The 22500-nt window shown below is 40.2% G+C and overlaps 3 protein-coding genes across 3 annotated transcripts in view; 1 reads left to right on the forward strand and 2 right to left on the reverse strand.

The window, feature by feature from the left end:
* The window catches only part of LOC137996679 (transmembrane protein 121B-like), a 2109-nt gene extending 703 nt beyond the window's left edge, over positions 1 to 1406 (forward strand). The window contains exon 1 of the mRNA XM_068842203.1: positions 1 to 1406. This exon is cut by the window's left edge and continues 703 nt beyond it. Within this exon, the coding sequence (XP_068698304.1) occupies positions 1 to 348 (348 nt within the window). The 3' untranslated portion in view covers positions 349 to 1406.
* A 784-nt stretch (positions 1407 to 2190) lies between these two features.
* Positions 2191 to 11950, reverse strand: LOC137996680 (uncharacterized). The gene is made up of 6 exons (XM_068842204.1): positions 11797 to 11950; positions 9326 to 9482; positions 8480 to 8718; positions 7458 to 7628; positions 2781 to 2916; positions 2191 to 2356 (listed from the first exon to the last, which is right to left on the reverse strand). The coding sequence occupies exons 1-5, from the start codon at positions 11876 to 11878 to the stop codon at positions 2801 to 2803; spliced, it is 765 nt and encodes a 254-aa protein (XP_068698305.1). The 5' UTR covers positions 11879 to 11950; the 3' UTR covers positions 2191 to 2356; positions 2781 to 2800.
* A 5431-nt stretch (positions 11951 to 17381) lies between these two features.
* The window catches only part of LOC137994473 (collagen alpha-4(VI) chain-like), a 12029-nt gene continuing 6910 nt past the window's right edge, over positions 17382 to 22500 (reverse strand). The window contains exons 6-8 of the mRNA XM_068840053.1: positions 20103 to 20247; positions 18581 to 18763; positions 17382 to 17482 (exon numbers count right to left, since the gene is read on the reverse strand). Coding sequence (XP_068696154.1) covers positions 17406 to 17482; positions 18581 to 18763; positions 20103 to 20247 — 405 coding nt within the window. The 3' untranslated portion in view covers positions 17382 to 17405. The remainder of the gene's footprint in view (positions 17483 to 18580; positions 18764 to 20102; positions 20248 to 22500) is intronic.

The raw sequence follows: 22500 nt of genomic DNA on the forward strand, positions 1-22500 counted from the left end.
CCATTTCTGGTCTTGAGATTGATACTTTGGCATCAATATCATTTAGATATCTCGGTGTTGCTGGCAAAAAATGCTCTTGCAATCATTATGGGTATTATCGAGATTTTTGAATTCTTCGGAGACCAAAGACCAAGGAGATGTGAAACTTGCTCGAAGACTTTTGCCAAAGAATTTTTTAAAAGACATCGGGAAGAGTGCTTGACTGAAGGAAACCCGAAATTGACCCATTGTCAAACATTGAGAGGCGAGGAAGAAAAGCTGGTCCCCAATTCCCCTGAGTCGGTGAGTGATATGGATGTTGGGACAGTTTTGCTGATGACAAGAACTTCAAAGGAGTCTACTGTTTAATTTTGATCGCAAAGGATTTATGAGCATAAATTAGTAAAAAAACACAACACTACGTTGCCTTGAGATATAATAGGTATTTCGAACCACAATTAAGTACAGATCGCACACGCAGGAGCTGAGATTTGGGAAAACGAACTCCCCTTTAGTCGAGTTTTGAAATAAAAAGAATTTAAGTGCCCCTGTAATCAAAAAAATCACTTTCTTCTTTTCTTCAGATTTTTAAAGTGTGTTTGCTTAACACATGACTGGCAAAATTTTGAGCTTTGAATTTTATCCAAAGGCCTTTACTTTGAGTGTAAGTTTTGGATTTCACGGCCCGCCATTACTCACGTTCAAAACTGACCGATTGAACCTCAGAGGGTTGGATCTAGGGAAAAGTGACTTCAAAGGCTCACTGGCTTAAAATCTCAGGTGTGAGTACAGCTTATTATACATGAAAAACGCAAATTTAAAAGTCTGAAAGCTCAAAACTCCCGTACTACATATTAATTCTGCAGTGTACACACGCATTGCTTTCTTAAACTGGTGAGCATTTGATGTAATTTTCTCCTCGAACCAGCTCTCTCAAGAACTTAAAGTTAGTATACGTAATGGCGGACCATTAAATATAAAAAATCCACTGAAAATAAACAGGTTTTTGAAATCAAGGCTTAAAACTTTGTCGCTTATCGTTTAATTGACATAATTTTGAAATTCAAAGAAAATATGAAATGATTTTTTGCTCACAAGGGCACTTTAAAAAGAATTGGATAAAAACAAGCTGAAAAATTTACACGGTTCTCAAAAGTAGTCTTTCCTAGCCATACCACGCAGGCCCTGAGCAATTGAGCGGGAGAGGGGGCGGGGGGGTATTTAGCTGGCGTCCGTTTCAGGATCATATCTGGATCACACTCCTCGCATAGGACTAGCTTCGGTTTCTCCACGGGTAGCTTAAGCTCGATATATGTATTTCTGTACTGTACTATATTATGGAAGAGTAGAAACAGTTTGTATGGGAAAAAGGTTTTTCTCAAAATTAAATATATATATATATATATATATATATATATATATATATATATACGATTTAAAATAAAAAAATAGCTTAACTTGCTTCAATCTTGTGTTTCTTTGTCTCTGGTACGGTTTCTAGGTCGATATTAAAAGCGATTTAGGTGGCTTTTGGTTCCTCTTCTTTTCCCTCTATATATGCTTTCCCAAGGTTGGGCACCGAGACGAAGCCGCCGAACAGAGATCACCAAAGGAAGAAGGCGATAAATTCCCTTCCGAGGGTTCGATGGCCTCCAAATTCCACGTATATCACGGACGATACCTCCGCTACCCATTCATCTTCAGGTTCTTCATTCGAGCCCCTTGTACACTGGAGAAGGAATGAAGGGCCGCTAAACTCTGCAAATATTTGCTTCGAGAGCCATCCGATGAGGCTTTATTCACCAGCGGCGTTACCCAACCGTAGGAAGATCGTTTAGCGACCGGGCTCAAGACTCACGATTGGTTACCATTGTGTCCATTGACCAGGCACAGGTCGTTAAGCGATCTTCCAACGGTTTGGGTAACACGGGTGGTAAATAAAGCCTCATCCTAACCCTAACCCTAACGCTAAATCGTTCTTAATCGACTCAGAAACTGTACCAGAGACAGAGAAACGCAAGACTGAAGCAAGGTAAGGTATTTTTTGTTTTAAATCGTTAATATTTTTTTGAATTTGAGAAACACCGTTTTCCCCATACAAATCCTTACATTTCTACTCTTGCGTAATATATAATACAGTATGACGTACAGATACACATATATCGAGCTTGGGCTACCAATGGTTTCTCCCAATAAAACAAGATGGTGATGTTTCGTTCTTCAAATTTTAATCACAAGTATTGCGTTGCATTCTAAGCTCTGAAAGCTCTAATTTCTAGTCGCAAATCATTGTGTCGGTTTAACAATGTAAAGAAAGAAGAGGCAGTCTTGATCGGTCGCGTGCTTTGTCTTGTTTCAATCTGAACTCATCTGTTACCTGTAAAGTTAAAAGTGTTTTAAAAACGTTATTACTCGCATTTATTTCCTCCTGTAGTCTAGATATAACTTGCAGGGAAACGCGAATTTTGACGAAAGAAGAGCGGATGATTTCAATTGAACATGTAGTCGTCTTTTCCGTCGTCAAAGCGACAGAGTTTTGGGAAAGCCAAGAATTTGTTCAATGGGGGGGATGACGGGCTTAACTTGAAATCGTGGCAAGGAAGGGATGGGGAAAGAAAATATTTTCCGACCCTTCCCACACCCTTCCTTCCTTTGCTCAATTCGGAGCACCGTCTGTTTCAATTGATAGCAGCCTCAGAGCTGACGCAACTACCGACGAAAAGTAAAGAGATTCTACCTTTTACCATTACACTATTGTGACCTGTCTCTCAAGACATAGCTTGCAAAACGATCTTTCTTACCTTCATGAACAGCGGATGGGTTATGAACATAGCCCACAAGATTTCCTGCAATTCTTGAGCACGTCTTGATAGGAGTCAGTGCATAGTTGAAGACGTTTGTAATCGTCACACTTTTCATGGTTGTTTACGCAGGGTACTAATATGAAATGAAATCCGGTGTTAGGAATAGATTTATGACATAAATTAGCATACGTTACGTGTGGCGGGAAGAGTATCACGTGAGATGAACTTTCCTTATGAGTTTTGATCGATCGCCGGATCACTTCGAGTTTGAGTGTTGAACCTTTGATTTTAACCCTGCTTCAAAGCCTTCAAGGGACGGTTCAGTGAAGTGGTAATTCATATGGAAATTTGTAAAGAGATTACTTAATCACGAAAGGAATTAACCCTTTCAGGTGCGAGGCAGACCCCAATTGACAAGTAAAATTTGATTCAACAAAGCTTCACGAGAGCCCTTGTATTCGGTTCCAGGCTGCAACCGAGGTTGTTACTTTGGATACCGGCATTGATACGTCATTGAGAGACCGATTAGTGCGCACGCGCAAATCCAACAAAGTTGAAAGAGGAGGGCAAACGGCGTCAACTTCATTCAACATTCGCGAAAACAAAAAAAAATGTCGAATGGTTGTTGAAGCAAAGTCTACACGCTTTTAAACTCATTAAAACATCGATTCAACGTCGATTCAACATGTTTCAACACGGTTGAAAGGGGGGAGGAGGGGGGGGGGGGGGGGGGCAAACGTTTCAACATCGCTGTTCAACAAAATCGAACGGATGTAGAAGCAAATGTTGAAGCTGTTTGCCAGGGCCTGTAGACAGAATAAAATCTACTGAATCTATAAGTGGTCTATGGGAGTAAAAGGGTTAAATACATATAAAAAGACATTACAGACGGAACGAACATTCTGTAAAAGAAAAGAATTGCGTGGTCGAAAAGTCAGAAAGGCTATGCTAAGCATTGTTAGTATCACCCAACTAGTGGAATTATGCAAATGCTGCATTTTGATTGGCTACGCTACTAGAGGACTATTAGTAATAGTCCTCGAGTAGCGAAAAGCGTGACGCTTTCTTTTGTTTTATTCGAAATAAATATATTTTAAACTTGCATTTGCTAACTTTATTATTGCCTTTTCTTTCTGACTAGTTGGGTGATACTAAAACAATTAGACCCTTCGCCCTCAAGGGCCAAGGGTCAATAGCTCATTCGTCTTCCGCCTCATGCGCTATTGACCCGTAGCCTTTGCGGGCTACGGGTCTAATTGTTAAATAATACAACTGGTAAGGGGATCACTGCCTCAAACACCATCAGCCTTTTCCTAATAGGGGTTTAAGACACGACGATGGCCTCGGCAACAACACCACCACAAACAATATCATTGGTTAAAAGAGGAAAACTGTTTACACTTTTAAGAACATTTCGTTCTAAATCCTCGGCAACAAATAATAAATTGCTTCAAAGAGGTAAAAAAAGATCTTGCTGCACGTGCCGCACGGATGTTAAAACATATTTTTGCGGCACTCTTTATAACAACTAAACGGGAGCATACTAATTTCATTTTTTACCCAGAAAGCATTCGTAGCCAAATTATTTTTGGGATAATTCGCCCACATTATGCCACGTGAACGAGGTGGAACAATCGCGAAAGACTTACGATAGTGCAAAGTTATATTTCGAGGTGACGTTTTCGTCGACGTGGCTGTCGTAATCGGCTATTTCTTAAAATTCCCTTCATAATCACTCCAAGACGAGATCTTTTGCTGGAAAGAATTAAATGGGACAGACCACAATACTGGGAACACGTTCCCTATTTTTTTGCGAATAGTGACTGGGGTTTAATGTTTTAATGGCGAGTGAGGTGTGTTTGTCTGCTCGTTCTGTTTATTTGTTGAAGTAGGTTAGTATATATTGTTCAATTTAAAGGCCCGATAACTTTATCCTGTGGGTGACTCACTTTCCGACAATTTCAATCTGTGCAACAATTCAGAATTTGTTCACGCAACCGCGAATACGCACACTCTGAACACGGTTCTAAGGGGGCATAATGGTAAACCTTTGTCAACGTTTGACGTGAGGTATATTTTATACTCTGGATAATGACTTATCCATTGGATAAAGTCAGAAACCCATAAGGGTTGAAACGTGTAACGCGCGTTCACAGCTTCCGAATATTCAGTGCGAACTGATTGGTTGAATGTGTCAGTGCAAAGTACCATATTTGGAAACCCCTCGCTCTTGTTGTTCCAAATATGGTACTTAGCAAATTGAATATTCAGAAGCTTGTTTCCTAGCACACAAGGGGCCGTTACACTTTTCAACCCTTATGGGTTTCTGATAAAGTTGTATGGATCTGCTGTAATTTTACAATTACGCTCGAAGGCTATACCACAACAACGGGGACTACGTCCCCTACTCTCTCTTCTTGACCACTGCAGGGTTCTTTAACGTCCCACAGACAAGAAAAAGAAGAAGATTTGAAAGTCTTACCATTGCAGATGGTAAGAAGAACATTAATTGTGAAATTCTTACATTTGCAAATGGAAATGCAAGGGAAGTGTTTCTCCTCTGTTATTTAAAGACCCTGAGAGTTGGTTCGGCTGAGGCCGATTCGATCCCGCGACCTTCCCGCACTAAAGTGTGGCCAGTGTACATCTCGTCGCCGGTGGTGAACAAAGACGTTTTGTGAAAGGGAGCCTTTTATATGTTCATGTCCAAAATGACCTTGAAATACTTGCAAATGTGATGGCAAAGGCAAAATTTTCATCTGCAGAATCATTTAAAGGTCTTGAGTGTTGATCAAGCCTGAGTTGAGCCCACAGGCCTCCTGAAGGCAGTTTGATGCTGTACCTACTAAGTTAAGGGAATCATGCTTCGTTCCCACTAGCGGAAGGTCAGTTACGATCATTTCCCACCAAATTTTGTATCATTTTTCCATCATAGTAGGGGGACGATCGAAGGACGAGAACGTGGATTTGCAAAGAATTTTAAAATGGTTAAAACAATGGGATGAAGTCAAGATTTTGGTAACGTTTAGTAGTTTTATACATTTAATATGAATGAAAATTAATTTTTGTAAGCGAGAATCTCGCTTTAAACATAGTTAATGGAGGGGAATGGTTTGGAAACTCGGCAAACATCAAAGAAGCAAACAAAGATGCCAAGATTTAGGTTGGGAAGTCCACGACCGTGCACAATCTTTTGTTTTGAATTCGTACACTATGCATGAATTACGTAACCAACATGTTTCTATTGGTTAGTTCCTCAGTACGGAGTAAACAACTATTGTGTTTTGTGCACGGTCAACGCCAAAAAAGAGAACAAAAACCTACATCAAAGAAATTTGTCGGGTTTCATAACCATTCCCCTCTATTCTCTATTTTCGAATTCCCCATAATACACTTTGTTTGCCCCCCAAATTTTGCATAAACTATTGTTTTCAAATGCTCTTGGGGACACTGCATATTCCCAAGAGCATTTGAAAACAATGGTTTATGCAAAATTAGGGGGGCAAACAAAGTGTATTATGGGGAATTCGAAAATAGAGAATTAACTATGCATTAAAAGATGCCGTATATAAAATACCCAAAAGCACTTGCCTGCGTGTATTCTTTGATTGTAACTGACGTCACGGCGGCCATGTTGGTGGAAAGAACGATAGCGAAAAAGCCTTTTGGGAATTTGACTCTATTATTATGCAAAACTTGAGCTACATTTTTCTATTGTTTTGGCAACAACATGGCCGTCTTATCACGTGAGTGCAAGCAAAGAATACATCATAGATGGTCCAATTCACACGGTACCGGACGAATTTTCTTCTGGTAGAAAAATTTTACGGGCCATTTTGTTCGCACGGAACCGTCCAATATTTTTGCTCTGTTTACACCGAACTGACGAACCGGGTTAGAGTTTAACCTTTGGCAGTGGTTTTACCATCTGTTCATGCGCAGAGCGCTACTTTAGGAAATCCAAAATGGCGTCAAGAAAGAGAAAGCCTAACGATAGCAGCTGAGTTTCCACGCATCCATGCAACCACGCCTTTGCCGTGAAAAATTTAGACTGTCAAGGTGTTCACAGTGCGCCGGTTAAATTTTCGACGGTACCGACCAAAAGTTCGTCCCCGATTTGGGTGTTGAAATTCTTGAACGGCGAGGCGTCTAAATTTTCGTACGTTTAGCGTGGTTCCGTCCGGAACCGTGTACATCGGCCAAAGTCACACTTATTATTGATGAGACGGCCATGTTGGTGTACAAAACAATAGAAAATGGCCCCACAAGTTTTGCGTAAGAATAGAGTCAAATTCCCGAAAGACATTTTACTGCTTTGTTCTGTACACCAACATGGCAACCCTGACGTCAGATGCAAACCATCAATACTCAACAGAATATCGCGTTTCTGATTGGTCAATGGCGAATGAATAAAGAGGTAAAAGAGTGTAGTAGAGGTTAAAGAGTAAAATACGGAAGTTGCTATGGAAACAAGTTTGAATAAAATAATATAATAATAAAATTCGTACGAACTTGGTGGCCCATTTCGTGATTTATGTTTTGAAAGGTGACAGATTACACTCGCTTACGGTTCTTGCAATTTGGAGAACGTTTCAAAATATCACTCGTGTCCATAAATCAGCAAAGGCACTCACGTTCATACGATTTCCTATATAAAACGCACAGTTCGCTTACCGGGGCAGGAACGAATGTTACAGTCGACCACCTCTTCAATATCACCGCTGCAATCCTTACCACATCTGCTTGGTGATGGATTGTTGCATGAACGAACTCTTTTTTGCTTACCCCATCCACATGATGTACTGCACTGATTCCAAGCAGACCAATCGGTGAAAGAACCGTTCACTGGAAATATTAGCGTAAAGAAATACATATTGGCTAAAGGTCGTTTTATTTTCAAATTTCCATTTCTTAACCGTATCGTAGACATGTGGAATGGCTTGCCGGTAGCTATTAGGACAATTCAGCAATTATCACCATTGTGTAAAAAACTGAATGAGTTTTTGATCAATTTGATAAGTTCAATTCAAATAAGGCGAGATTTTTATAGTTCACCGATTATTTGGAGTTATATGATTTGACTTTAGATACCGCCTGTTTAGAATGACATCGTTATTTTTCGACTTATAGTTTTTTTGTTATCCCCGTATTTTGTATAAACTGACCTAATTTCTCAGATGTTGATTTTTGTATTTTATTAATTTTATTTTGATCATCTGTGTAATTGTATTGAGTAAATAAATGGTATCAATCAATGTTGTTATGGAAACAAGAGTACAAAACGACCTATCTGAAGCAAGGTTTTTTACGTTGAATGGGCGTGCGCTTACCAAATTTGAGAATCTTCTTTTCGATTAACATAATGATAATGACCAAAGCAATAGAGATGATGATGACGATGATAATGATTGTCATGACGACGATGATGACGATGACGATGACGATGACGATGACGATGACGATGACGATGACGATGACGATGACGATGACGATGACGATGACGATGACGATGACGATGACGATGACGATGTCGATGACGATGATGATACAAATATGTTCTATGTTCCACTGCGCTCTTCTCGACAGCCTGCAATGCTTTCAGTAGTGTCATGCGATGTGTCACAACCCGTAACATAACTATTATTGCTTGAAGAAGCAACAAAATAAAAAAAATCGGTGTTGGGACAAACTTGTACCTGGTTTAAGGACTCTGTAAACATAATTTGTGAAATCAACACCCGTGCATTCTTCGTCTAAAGCATCGTTACAACTCTTTAATCCAATTTTGCTCTCGGCCATGAGACATTGAGCAGAAGGACCATTCACAGAATACGTTTGGCCGGGATTTGCTCCACTCCAGCACTCTCCAAAATATTGTAGACCGAACACGTCCAAACCGTTTCGGGAAGCTGCTTGTGCGCAAAACAAGACGGTGCTGCAATGAAAATTAAACTTAATTGTTATCAAGAATGAAACAATCCCTGGGAATGAATGAAGTAACGTATGCCATAAATTGAAGATAATAATCTCATGACCATGAAGGGTTTCTTATATAATGCGCATTTTTTGAACCCCAATCTCATACTTCTTCATAAAGATCCAATGATGATGATCCCTAGAACATCAAAATGTAAGGTCAACTCTAAAACATACGTTCGGCGAAAGATCAAATCTGGTAAACTAGGTCGAACTTGAAAGAGGTGTTCAGTTTTCGTTTGTGACTCGGGGATAATCGGAAAAATCCGATTGATCCTATGCAGGAGTCAAGCCTACGAGTGGACCTCCCGATTACCATTTCGGATGCTGTACCGCAAAAGATATAGGAAACTCGTCATAGCCAGGCCAATAACCTAGGTTCAAGTTAAGTTCAAAGGATTTTTTCTGTGCTCTACATAACGCTACAGCTTCGTAAATGTGACAGAACGTAACAGGGAACGGGGAAATGAAGGTAGGATTGTTTTCGTGGGCAACTGGGCCCAATTTTACGTATTACTATTGGGCTGCCTAGATACCGTTTCTTGCTTCTGTCAGATTTTACTGACCTTTTTATCATCTGCTTCAAATCGGACCAGTCGAGAAATCCGCGACGATTTGCTATCAGCTTCGGAAGTGGGCGTGGTGTCGTGTGCTTATCTCTAAAACAGCCAACTTTTTCGTATTCGACACATTCCGTCAAATCCCGAGTAAGGCCTAGGATTGCTGAAAGTTGCAATAGAGTAATGAGATGAAATCGTTATATCAACAAGTTTCATAAATATACATATATTTTGTCGGTCAAATCCGGTCTCAGGTTGAATCTGTTTTTACCGAGGTTAAATCCTCATTTTACCAAGGTTGAATATGCACTATTGACCGAATGCAGAAATGGCCGCCAACAAATTATTCTTTTGTCTTTGTATTAATTAGCCTAACTAGCCTCGTTCACACACGTAAAATTGAAAGAATTTGGGCTGTAAAACGAGGCTAGTTAGGCTAATTAACGCAAAGACAAAAGAATAATTTGTTGGCCGCCATTTTTGCATTCGGTCAATACCTAGTTCAAAAAGGACTGAGAACACCTATGCTTTCCCTTCAAGCTCTGTCTTACGCTCCTCAACACATCCTCCTAATGTTTCATCCCATCGGTTTATGTATTCATACACTCATCTATTCGGTCTACACATTACAACATAGAGAGGGAACAAAGAACCGTACTATGCACCTACCAGTACTCCACCTCGGTCCCTCCAGGGGCCCGTTTCTCGAAAGTCCCGATAACTTTTCGTGCCCGAAAAGCCATCTGCGAAACTGGCAACCGCTTGTTTTGGAAAGCCTATCTTTTAACATGTTTTAAAGGTAACAAAAAGAAAGATGACTGTGAAGTTTGACGAATTAAATACTTTCCATTCTTGAGATACAAAAGGAATTGTGACGCCCGAAAATGGCCCGTAAAGTTTCGGGACTTTCGAGAAACGGGCCCCAGGGTCCCAAAACTTTACGGGCTGTTTTCGGGTGCCACAATTCTCTTTTTATCTCAAGAACGGAGAGGATTTAAGTCGTCAAACTTTACAGTTATTTTTCTTTTTGTGACCTTGAAATCATGTTAAAAGATCGGCTTTCCAGAACAAGCGGTTGACAGTTTCACAAATGGCTTTTCGGGCCCGAAAAGTTTTCGGGACTTTTGAGAAACGGGCTCCAGGCCCCAGTTGTTCAAACGATGGTTTTGCACCATCCGCCGGATAAATCACTATCCAGTGGATAAGTCATGGCGAGACAAATTGCTCTATCCAATAGTGATTTATCCGGTGGATAGCGTTATCCACGTTTTAAACAACTGTGCTAGGATAAAGTAAAGTAAAGTAACCATATTTAACGTCGATAACTCGTAACAGTAATTCAACTGACAAACCTGAGGTCGACGGTGCGCTCATTTTACTCCCCCCTCTCCATCAGTGCTCCGTTTTACGGGTATTTAAAGGTACATAGCTACACGGAAAGGAAAGAAGTCGAAACAAGGATGCGAGATCCGGGAATCGAACTCGGGACCTCCAGATCTATAGTCCTGCATGTGCCTTCACCACTACACTACAACAATCAAGCACTCTCAGTTTTATTTTCATTATTTATTTTTCTATAATAAGTCAATTGATGTCAATTTATAATAACCCAAACTAATCCTAACCTGACCCTAATTTTTCTCTAGGCTTAATTTAGGCTCCAAAAAAAGTTTCTTCAATTCAAATGAGTGCGTATTCAACTTAGGTAAAATGAGGATCGGTAATTGTAACTTATTAGGTAAAAACGGATTTTACCGGCAACTCAAGTTATGTATGTATGTGTGTAGACTTCAGTCGGTGCCTGTGGAAACTGTGTCCGAAGTCCTTTCCTTTCTGCTATTCCTTGTTTATGAAGACTGCTCGTTCAGTTGACCAGATGAGAAAGCCTTTATCTAGTTGAAGAAAATCTCTTCACGGCGATCTAAATTAAATTTCTTTCTCTGTACTGTCGTATTTTCAACACAAGAATGAAGAATTCAACTCTTACATTGATCCTTTCGCCGGGTATTGTCAAGAACAGCAGCAACCCATACTGTAATATCTAATCATTAGTGGCATTGCATGCATTATTTTTCTTTTGTAAATTAAAGACGTTGCTCACAGATATTATGCATGTGGAATTAACATGCTAGTGAAGAAGTTGGTACTTAATTTACTCATTTTGTTCACAAGTGTTTAAGGTTTTTATTTAGTCATTTTTAGTTCTGTTCGTTTCTCGCTCTCCGGTACGCTTTTACCCTAGTCAGAGTATAACGATGCTGTCGAGCTGAATTTTCTTCGCAGAAATTAGTACGTTAGAGAGGGTTGACTCCCAGCCCAATTGCAAGAATGACTAGACTAGACGAGAGACAGACTAAGGCTCCCCTTAATGAGCGCATGATTTGTCCTTAGTATTTATATGTAATATTTCTACATGATAATTTTGTAGTGTGGAAACCACAATAAAAAGTCTGCATTGAGGAAAACTCAGTTCATACCGGTTATAAACCCACAGTGAAATACCAGAACAACTCCTGTGAAACTGAGCGCAGGGAAAACGGCACCTCTCGTTTTTCTCATCGTCTTTGGTGTTATGACTCAAACAACAACCGTCGGCTAATTTCAAAGCGAGTCCTTTATACTGTCCTCGCGGAGTACTTTATTAAATTCTCCTAAAACAAATTTAATAAAATGTACCGGAATTAATAGTAATATTACAGCTGTCACCACTCACACGAGCCCCTCAACGACTTTTTTAAATTCATTTTTTCCTTATTTAATTTCCATGACGAATTCGACTGACGCAAAGTGAACAGGGCTATTGTCGTGGAAATTAACAAATCGAATTCGGTTCAGCGTTGACCACTGTGATGACGAATATCGTCGTCGATAAGAGTACAGACAACGCTGAACCACTTTCGATTTGTTTTTTACCACAATATTCAACGCCAAAGAAAGTTTTTATTTCAGAGCGTGACCAAAATCATGATCACAAAGAAAGAGCAAAGAGTTTTGTCTATAACTCCCCAAAATGAGCGTTTCTGATTGGCTATTACATTGCGTGACAAATTGACGCGAGCATGACGCAATCAGCGTTGTCTGGGATCTTATCGACAACGGCAAAGGAGCCAATCAGATTGCGTTTTTACAAGCAATTATGGTAAAACATTTGATCGACGTCCACGGAAAATTTAGTTTTGAAAAATGAAAAAAAGTCGTTGAGGGGCGCGTGTGACTGCGGTGTGGTTATGTTCCAGACTCAACGCGATTTGAGCCGTTTTTCAATTACTCGGTTGCCAACCTTATTATAAAATACCAAGGCTGCACACTCCGTTGTAGGGCGTCCACCAAACTGAGTCAAATATTCCATTACAAAATGTTCCCACGGTCACAATTCCACATCTGAATCAATTGACTGATCGAACTTTCATTTCAACCACCATCAAGGCAATAGCATCCCCGCGAGCAACCTAAGGTGGTAGTTTCTTCACCCAATCGAAAGAAAAAACCTTCCCAAAGCCGGATTGTGGCATGAGCCAAGTTAAACAAAGCGACCTTTGGAATCCGCTTTGTAACCCTGCCCACTTGACAAATTGAGCCCTACCGGAGTGCCAGACGGTAGTTTGTTAACGACAAGCGTTGTAAAAGGTACGACAGACGTTGTCAAACTACGGAAGGTTTTTTTTTCGATCGAGTCAACAAACTACCCCCTGAGCAATAAGGTCAGGCTTTTTAATTGAGAATTTTTTCATATATTATAAGCCTTTTATCGGTATTCCCATTTTGACTTCAGCCGACACAACACAACTAACTCAATCACATCACTTTGTAGATACTTGGGCAATGTAGGACAGCAAGCACCACAAGCCGGTTTATTTTGTTTGCCATATGCATACAAACTCCGTTCCCACATAACAATATGTTAGCATGCTTTATGATACTGATCTACTAAAAACTTATTACAGGAAAGCTACACTGGGCACCTGCCGGATACGAAAACTCAAAACCCTGTGGGAATGAGGGAACGTATTCTCCAAACCCTATGCAAGTGCCACTTTCCTATGGAGGCTAAGGGGTAAAGTTAACAAAAAAGTAGGCGAAGAAAGCCAAACCTAGACTGATTCAAACCCCAAACGGTTCGCTACTCGTACGACAAATTACCCATAATCCCCACCAGACTGCCGGACCCAGTCCTCTGGTCCGTGCCGGCAAAATATCTATTTCTGCCAATTTCGCAGGCTACAACTGTCAGAAATATCATTATTTTGCAGGCCGTATTGGCTTTCCCTCTCACTGAGCTTGCACGGGGCACCTGTGATTCATTCAGAATTATCTCGCATGTCGCACTTCCCCTACAGGCCTCAGTAATATCTACTGTTGATTTAAATGAAAAAGTATAATAACAAGAATGTCATCAAGAGGAACAAACACTCTTTTCGTTTCTGGAGGGATAAGGGAGGGATGTTTTAAGAAAGGTATAGTATAATTAAAATTGCAATAATATCCGGAAGAGAGTGTAACCATTACGTGAAGACCAACAAAACCTAAGATTTCATGATGAAGTATTCCGCGTATAATGCAAAAATACACCTAACAGTAGCGTGGGAAAGTGTATACTCTTGGTCTCGAAAACAATCACGTTGAAGATAGCTTTTTAGTCGGCTCCACAGAAGGTTTTACCTTACCAGGCCAGGGTTGCTCGAAGCATGGTTAGCGCTAACCAACGTTAAATATCATGATGGAAATCGATAGGTTTTCGGATTCCTCTTAAACAACGGTAAGAGTTAACCTGCAGGCAACCGATCGAGCAACCGGCCTCAGGTCGTTATTACAAAAGGTCCATATAATCCGCTTGACAAACAATGTTAGAAATCTGTATACGAAATGTAGAAGTGATCCTCGCAAATTTCTCTTAAAAATTCAGGCGGGCTCAACGGGATTCGAACTCACAACGTCTGGGATGCCGGTGCAATGCCGTCTACCACTGAACTATGAAGCCACACAGTTGGGAGCAGATCAATTTGTTGGGCTCATTTTGTTCCCGTGAAAGGACTAAATGAGTGAAAGAAATGTATATTGTATTTGAACTGCGGGTTATAGACGGAATGTAGAAGTGATCATCGCACTTAACTGCTTAAATTGTCCAGATCACTTCTACATTTCATCTGTAACCCGCATTCAGTTGAAATATATGCATCTCTTCAACTTGATGTAAGAAATATAAGTGAATTATTAAAGATTGGTTGAAAATCAAACGGGAAAACAGAATATTTTAAGCAAGAGCCGATACAACGTAGATTTGATTTTAGTGATGTACTATATTTCGGCTGGCCAAACCAGCCTTCTTCAGGTACAATGAGAGTTTACATTTAATTGCTTCTATGTACATATATATATATAGTAAATGGATGTTGACGTAATACTGGAAAAAATGTGATAAAACATGGCAGTTACAAAGATTTTGAATTCAAATACTAAGAGTCACGGAAAAATAACGGAAATCACTCGAAATAATAAACTGAAATCTAATACGTTTCTTCGCGGATATTAAGACCGTTGGGATCACTTGTCCTGCCTTTTAAAATTAAAAAAGCTTCCCTGGCCTTACGGATCGAGTCTCTGTTGGAAAATATTTTTTCGATAGGGATTAATTGCATGTCCTTGGAGATGTTGTGGGGAGAGGAGAGGAAATGTTTGGCGACTGTAAAAGGCAGGACAATTGATCCCAACGGTCTTAATATCCGCGAAGAAACGTATTAGATTCCAGTTTATTATTTCGAGTGATTTCCGTTATTTTTCCGTGACTCTTAGTATTTGAATTCAAAGTCTTTGTAACTGCCATGTTTTATCACATTTTTTCCAGTATTACGTCAACATCCATTTACTATATATATATATATGTACATAGAAGAAATTCAATGTAAACTCTCATTGTACCTGAAGAAGGCTGGTTTGGCCAGCCGAAATATAGTACATCACTAAAATCAAATCTACTTTGTATCGGCCTTTTTACTTAAAATATTTAGTTTCTCAACTTGAAATAACGCCGATCAGATCAAGCCACTGATCCAACGTACACCGACAGGAAAATTGTTCACGGTTGATTGCTTCGAAACTCGGGAAAACAGACTCTGTTTCAATGTAGAATGAAATTGACCATGCAGTTTGTAAGAATACATGAGAAGAAAAAGGTTACAAAATGCTATACCATACGAAGCCTGATGATAGACCAACGGGGCTCGTAATTGAAAGAAATACTTTAACTACGAAGCAAAAATGAATAGGACCGGGCAAAGCGTAAAAAAACATCGAGAAATGATTAGTCTCAGCGTCTGGCAGATAAACTTCATGCACAAACCACAAACTAGCTGAATGCGTTGAATAATATATTTAATATTTAGTGGAGGTCGCAAACCGATTGGTTGGTGATTATGGGTTGATAAAGGAAAATAATTTTTAAATAGCAGCGTTAAAAATCATTATGATTGAGTTGTACTCCTCTGAAATGGAGAAAAGAGTTATGAGTGTTGAGAGGTGGAATCGAACAAAAAAAGATGAAATGTTGAAATTGTTTACAGCTAAGAACAACTCGATTTATTATATACTCAACATAATACAGCGTTTCTCATTGGTCGATGACGACTGCATAAATAAATGGTTTTTTACAATGACTGCAGAATTCTCGCGCGCTCATTGGCTAATTTTTATTGTCAATAAGCGGACAGACACAAAAATTTATAATTTATGCGAAACTGACATGATATTTCTCACGTCAGATTGAATGAAATTGAAGTTTCTCGCATTTTTGTCTCGCGTTCTTCTCGCGTTTTGACTTATTTTTGACCACTCTGCCCTTTTTATTATTGTAAAAAACAAATTGATGTCAGTTTTTCATGCGTCTGTCCTGCTATCGCCACGTGGATCCACAGCTACTTTGACAATGTTATGACGAAATTCATGATCAATAACAGGACAGACGCATGAAAAACTGAAATTAATTTGTTAAATAGAGTGCAGTAGAGGTTATAGAGCGTAATTCGGAAGTTGCTATATGGCATGCAATGCTCTCATTGTTCAAACGTAGAATCATATGGTAACACGTTTTTCAGTTTAAAATCCTTTTTATTGCAAAGTTTTATAAGTGCATAATGGAAAATCTTTTATGGTTTCCACTTTTCCTCCAATGTGCCAGAAGAAGGTTCGCTAAGGAAAGAGAAAATAGCTGAATTAAAACAAATCAATCATGAGGTACTATAGGCAATAAAGGGGAATTTATTCGTGATCTGGGTTGTAACCGGCAAAACTAGTTGTTATGGAAGTTCAAGTTGTAATGTAAACTTGTGGAAGGTTCTAGGTCTTGCACGTTTGTGAGAATATTTTAGATATCGGTGATTGTTACATTTAGGGCCCGGTCTCACAAGCAGATTTTTAAGCTCGCTTTGCAGATAGGAAAGGTCAACCACAGAGCTTGGACAAGTGCAACGGACAAGCGAGAACCTTACAAACTTCAGAGGAGCCGAAGTGTCTTGCCTCCGGGTAGGCTGATTTTTTTTGGTTAGGACATCGAAAAAGAGGATTGGGTTGGCCCGCATTTTTTGGAAGTTCGTGACAAATTTTTCTGTAGCCTAGTGCGATACGGCCCTTCAGAAAGAACAATGATTTTGGACTTCGTTACGTCATAGGCCATATTATGAAACTGGAATTTATATAAGCTGACGAGTTTATTTCATAGGGAGTCCAGTCGGAGTGCAGTTATCATGTAAGCTAATAACAATAGGCTGTGAAGATTAAATCTGGTTCTCCAGTTTTGCACTCGGGTCTGCTCCGGCCTTATAGAACACACTTTATGAATCGATGGAATAACTACCGTACTGAGTGACCGACTCTTTACACCATGAAGATGAATGGGACATGGCGAAAATAAAACTGTCACTAGATATAACACTAAAAAATCCGAAGGTCGTAGCTTCGGCCAATATCGGGAAGACTCGGATTTTCTCCGAGCATTTCCGAGCCCCATTATTGAAGAACACATCTCTCTATTAGCATCCACCCTTTTCGAGTATATATATACTTTTCTTACCCAAACAATTAACAGTCTTAAGTATCAATTGTAATTCACAGTTTTTCTCCAGCTTCGCTTGAACCCTGGCATGTGTCTTATTAAAAAGTTGGCGTCCTCCACTAGAATTTAAATTAAAAAAACAATTACTGATAACACTTGGGGTCAATTCAACTTCACGGTTTTCGACTTTTGTTCTCAAACAGAGCGGGTTAAGATTAACTAACTGATCCGATCAAGCTGGTTACCAGAAAAAGGAATCTTGCAGAAGAAATTGAATTATTGGGGAATGATTTTTTTTTCTTTAACTGGTCAGCCACACATCTTTTCTGATCTAGTTTTGCACATCATTTATAACTGCAAACTGCAAGGTAATGATTGAAAATGGGTCTGATCTTACTGTTGCCCACCCCCCCCCCCCCCCTTCCTTAGATGACAAAACATCGTACACGTGTCGCTCCGTTAGGTCAATATCTTGCCGGTAAAATCCGTTCTCAGGATGAATTCGTTATCCTCATTTTACCTAGGTTGATATGCAGTCTACCATTGAAAGAGCTGTCAACCTTCCCCCCCCCCCCCCCACCCAAAGGACTGAAAACACCCATACCTTCCCTAATGCATGTTTCGTACCATCTTATCGGTTTCTATATTCATACACTTATCCATTCCGTCGCAACATTACTACATAGTCAGGGAACAAAGAACTGTATTATGCACTTACCAGCACTCGAACTCGGACCCTCCATGCCTCGTTTGGTCAAAAGGTGGATAAAGCTATCCACCGGATAAATCGCTATTTAACGGATAAACAATAGCAAAAGCAACTGAGTTATCCAACGAATAATGATTTATCCAGTGGATAGCGCTATCCACCCTTCGAACAACTGGGCCCTGATTTGCAGTTCTGTGTTTTCACCACTACACTACAACTACAAACATGCTCAACCCGACACAGTTCTTTTCCTTATTTTACTTTCCTATAATAAGTCAATTGATATCCAACTAATCCTAACCTGACCCTAATTTTTCTTTAGGCTTAATTTAGGCCCCAAAAATTATTTTAAAATTTCTTCAATTCATCTGAGTGCGTTTTCAACCCAGGTGAAACGAGGATCTCAAACTTAACCTAAGTAAAAACGGATTCCACCTGAGAATGGATTTTACCGGCAACAAATACACCTGTATTCTTCAAAACCGGTTGATGGTCCAAGTATTCTTACCTTCAAGATTTGGGCAAGGAGGTTTGTAACATGATCTGATCTCCTCGGCAGCTCCCACGCAATCTTTTCCATGCCCTTGAGGGGGAGGGTTGGTGCAATTTCTCGTCCTAATTTCTACTCCTTCGCCGCAAAAGACATTGCATTCAGACCATGAACTCCAGCGGGAAAACCTGCCATCTGCGCCTAAAAGAAAAGGCAGCTTTTTGTTGTCATTCGTTGATTTTGTTTTTTTCTATTCAACCAGACTGCAAAAGTTGCGATTCGTGTTCAGTTTGTACATTTCCCTGAAAATTTTTACAATTATTATCAGATAGTACGCCCGCTGTGATTAGCTAACTTAGCGGGCCGTATTTCGATAAAACATTCTCTAGCAAGTTTTTCATGTATTTTCTGTCATATAAACTTGCAAACTGTTTGAATCTTGCAAGCAACTATTTCAAACAGCCGATAGGATTTCGTCTTTTGGATTTTGGTAATGTATGTGGCAGCCGAACCTTCCGCTTGACTTCAACTACATTGTAGCTTCCTTTCCTGCGCGGCCGCCTTACAAACCTCGTTTTCTCGGTCCGTACTGTAAAATTACGGATTCTCGTTTTTCCCCGTTGATTGGGAAAAAATTCGGTCCATAATTTTACAACACGGAGGACCTCGAACTCGGTTGGTAAGAGGTATGTATGACTACTGAAACAAAAGCGATAAAACAAGGTACATTTTTAAGGCGAGGGAGCTCGTTTTGAAACCAGTTCATTGCTATGAAATTTGATGAGAGAAATAGTAGTGAAGTTTTGCGCACCACATCTAGAGGATTTTCATCCTCTAGATCGTGGTATGCTTAAATTAAAGTTAAGCTAGGTCCCTGAAACTTGGAACCCCCCTTAAAAGCAACCCTTGGTTCACTCCCCTGTTCCTGGCAACCTTCTGCCACCTCTGCGAAGCTCTAGCGTTATCTAGAGAACCGAAATAAGTTCTAACCTAACTTGAACCTACAATCCTAGACAAAACTGTTGGGAAAGTATACAATATTGAAGTCTTCATTGCTTCTCTCCCCTCCCCCCTCCTTCAATGTTGTGCAAAATTGAATGGTTTCAGTGGGAAATTGTTGAGTTACCTTCCAACAAAACCGAATGGTTACAGTGGGAAATTGATGAGTTACCTTCCAACATTGTGCAAAACTGAATGGTTTCAGTGGGAAATTGTTGAATTACCTTCCAACATCGTATAGTGGGGAGGGAAAGTGAAACTATTTCTTTTGAGCTTTAACAGAAGCGGGTTGAAATACAGCTCTGGTGTGTTTCATTTACATAACCTTCCCAACTACTTTTGTCTATGATTGTAGTTCAGTGGCCTAGCTCTCACGATTTTCCTGTATCTTTGTGGTATAGCATCTGAACTGGTGGTAATCGGGGAGGTCGACTCGTAGTCTCGACTCCTGTATAGGATCAATCGGATTTTTTCCGAGTATCTCCGAGTCACAAACAAAAAATGTCACCTCTTAATATGAAAATATACTTGATACACTTACTGCATGTTTCATTCAGCACTTCAGGGAACAAATCAGCCAAGTCGTCAAAAGAATCTTTTAAGTACACATCATCTCCAATTTTCCTCAGCTGTCCTGGCCAAACCTTTTTACCAATTCCAACAACGGCGATGTGAACGTTTTTGTCCTTTGGAGGAAAAGTGAGCGTAAATGCTTTAGCATGGTTAGCGAAGGGTTTGATCGGAAGCTATGCATCTGCAAAAGATTAATGGGGATCTTGGGATCTTGGACGGCCTCAAGAACGCCACATAACATTCAAGAGATTAATGAGCAAAAGAACCGCTTTGCACGCCTCGCACGAGCGTTTAAATTTTGTTTCATTTCTTAGCCTTTTTCGTCCTGACAAGGACGTGATATGACCAAACTTGAGTTTATGCAACTGACGATAAATCCCAATTTTCTCTCCAAAAATTAAAACTCAGTACAGCCAAGATTGAATTAGATAAGACTGTTGTTATGGCATGAGTGGGCTCCTCAGCACAGTCTCAAATTAGTCTTTTTTTAGAATACCCATTCCCTCGAAAATCAATTGTTATGTCCCCAAAAAACATGGCAGAAGCAGTTACGCGTGACATGTCTTCTTTTCATATTCCCCAAACTTCCTGCTAATTAGTGAATTTTTTAGTCAGTGGAGAGGAACCCCTTCTTGTAAGGAGGATTCTTTTATCAACACCATTAAGGAAGCCACAAAGGTTGCTGGTGAAACTGCTGCAATTGTTTGTAAATAAACCGCAGTATCATGATTTCTCTCGTATTATCTAACTGGACTTCCCGTAGGTACGCCTTGCGTGCCTACTTTTTTTTTGGGTGATCCACAGACTCGTGCCCAGTCGCTTCTCTATGCTCTCTCATCGGTTAACCGAACGGTTTATCGCCAAGTTCACTTTCTTTTTGTCTTAAAAGCCTCTACTTTAAATTTGCATTTCATGTCGAATTACTTTCACAGCTAAACAAGATAACAGTTGGGTGAAAGCCAAAAGTGAATTAGATAAGAGTGTTGTTATGGCATGGGTGGGCTTCCCTGCAAAGTCATAAATGAGTCTATTTTTAGAATACCCGTTCCCGCGGAATTCAGTTGTCATGTCCCTGGAAAAACATGGCAGAAGCAGTCACGCTTCTTCTGATTGGTTAAAATTGTTGGCTTTTTGTTTGTTTCGTGCGCAAAGTGTATCTATAAATAAATCCATTTGTGACTGTGCTGGGGACAAGACGGCCAAGTGATAGATCAACACTCTTATCTAATTCACTTTTTGGTGCAGCGTTATACAAATTTAATTCCTGGAATGTTGATACAAGCTAATTGGAGTAATCGCGAGATGATTGCACTAACGGGAAATAGTATTTTTAGGTAACGTTCTTGCGGTTTGTGGAAGGCGCGGTGGCCTGATGGTTAGTGCGCTCGACCCCGGATCGAGTTGTCTGAGTTCGGGGCCTGGCCGGGGAAATTGTGTTGTGTTCCTGGGCAAGATCCTTTCTCTCACGGTGCCTCTCTCCACCCAGGTGTATAAATGGGTACCGGTGAATTTAATTCTGGGGGTAACCCTGCGATGGACAAGCATCCCATACAGGGGGAAGTATAAATACTCCTAGTCGCTTCATGCTACGGAAACCGGAGATGCGCATCGGCCGATGGGCACTTCTGGCTCGTAAGCAGTGACTTTACCTTTACCCTTCTTGCGGTTGTTGTGGTCGTCCTTTTGTTTGAAATGCTCCCTTATAGGAGCTCTTTGTGCTCCCTAACTGGTCAATCAATACGCAAGATGCAGCACTTAGTATCACTTAGATTACACGTTCCTGCACTTCAGAAATACTAGGGAGCTTAAGCAACGACGACGGCAACGGCAACGAGAACGTCATCTCAAAATATTGCATTCACTTCGTGACTATTTCAGCCTTTTTAATATGATAAGGGTGTGGTAGGTTCTCAAAAATGATACTGGTCGAAACGGCGCTTAATTTAGGGGAGAGAATTTGGCTATAGAGTGTTTTCATCTGACGTCACAGCGGCCATGTTGGAGGGGTGAAACAAAGAAACATCGGCTGTGTTCGAGGAGTGAAATATTCTTTTGGGAATTGAATTCTATTTTTATGAAAATTCTTCCTTTTGTTTTCGTATGCAAATTTGGCTGCCGATCACATGAGCATAAAACACTCTATTTCACGTTGTAGTTTTGCCGAGAAGGCAAAGAAATGGATAAAAGTAAAAAACGCACGTTCAGGGCGTGCAAAGCTATTGTTTTTGCCCACTAAATATGGAAAATTGTGGCGTTATCGTTGCCGTCGCCGTTGTCGTTGCTTAAGCTCCCTACTGTTGCTGACTGCAACAAAAGCAAGTGTCATTTAAGGCCAGGGCAAACGGCTTTAACATTTGCTTCAACAT

Source organism: Montipora foliosa, chromosome 3 (genome assembly GCF_036669935.1).
Source record: "Montipora foliosa isolate CH-2021 chromosome 3, ASM3666993v2, whole genome shotgun sequence".
Taxonomy (NCBI): Eukaryota; Metazoa; Cnidaria; class Anthozoa; order Scleractinia; family Acroporidae; genus Montipora; species Montipora foliosa.

Coding starts and splice junctions, on each gene's coding strand:
- LOC137996680 (XM_068842204.1), bottom strand. CDS start 11,878: ATGAGAAAAACGAGAGGTGCCGTTTTCCCTGCGCTCAGTTTCACAGGA. Junction 7,629..8,479: donor TTACAGAGTCCTTAAACCAG/GTACAAGTTTGT, acceptor TAATATTTCCAG/TGAACGGTTCTTTCACCGAT. Junction 2,917..7,457: donor TAACATTCGTTCCTGCCCCG/GTAAGCGAACTG, acceptor ATTTCATATTAG/TACCCTGCGTAAACAACCAT.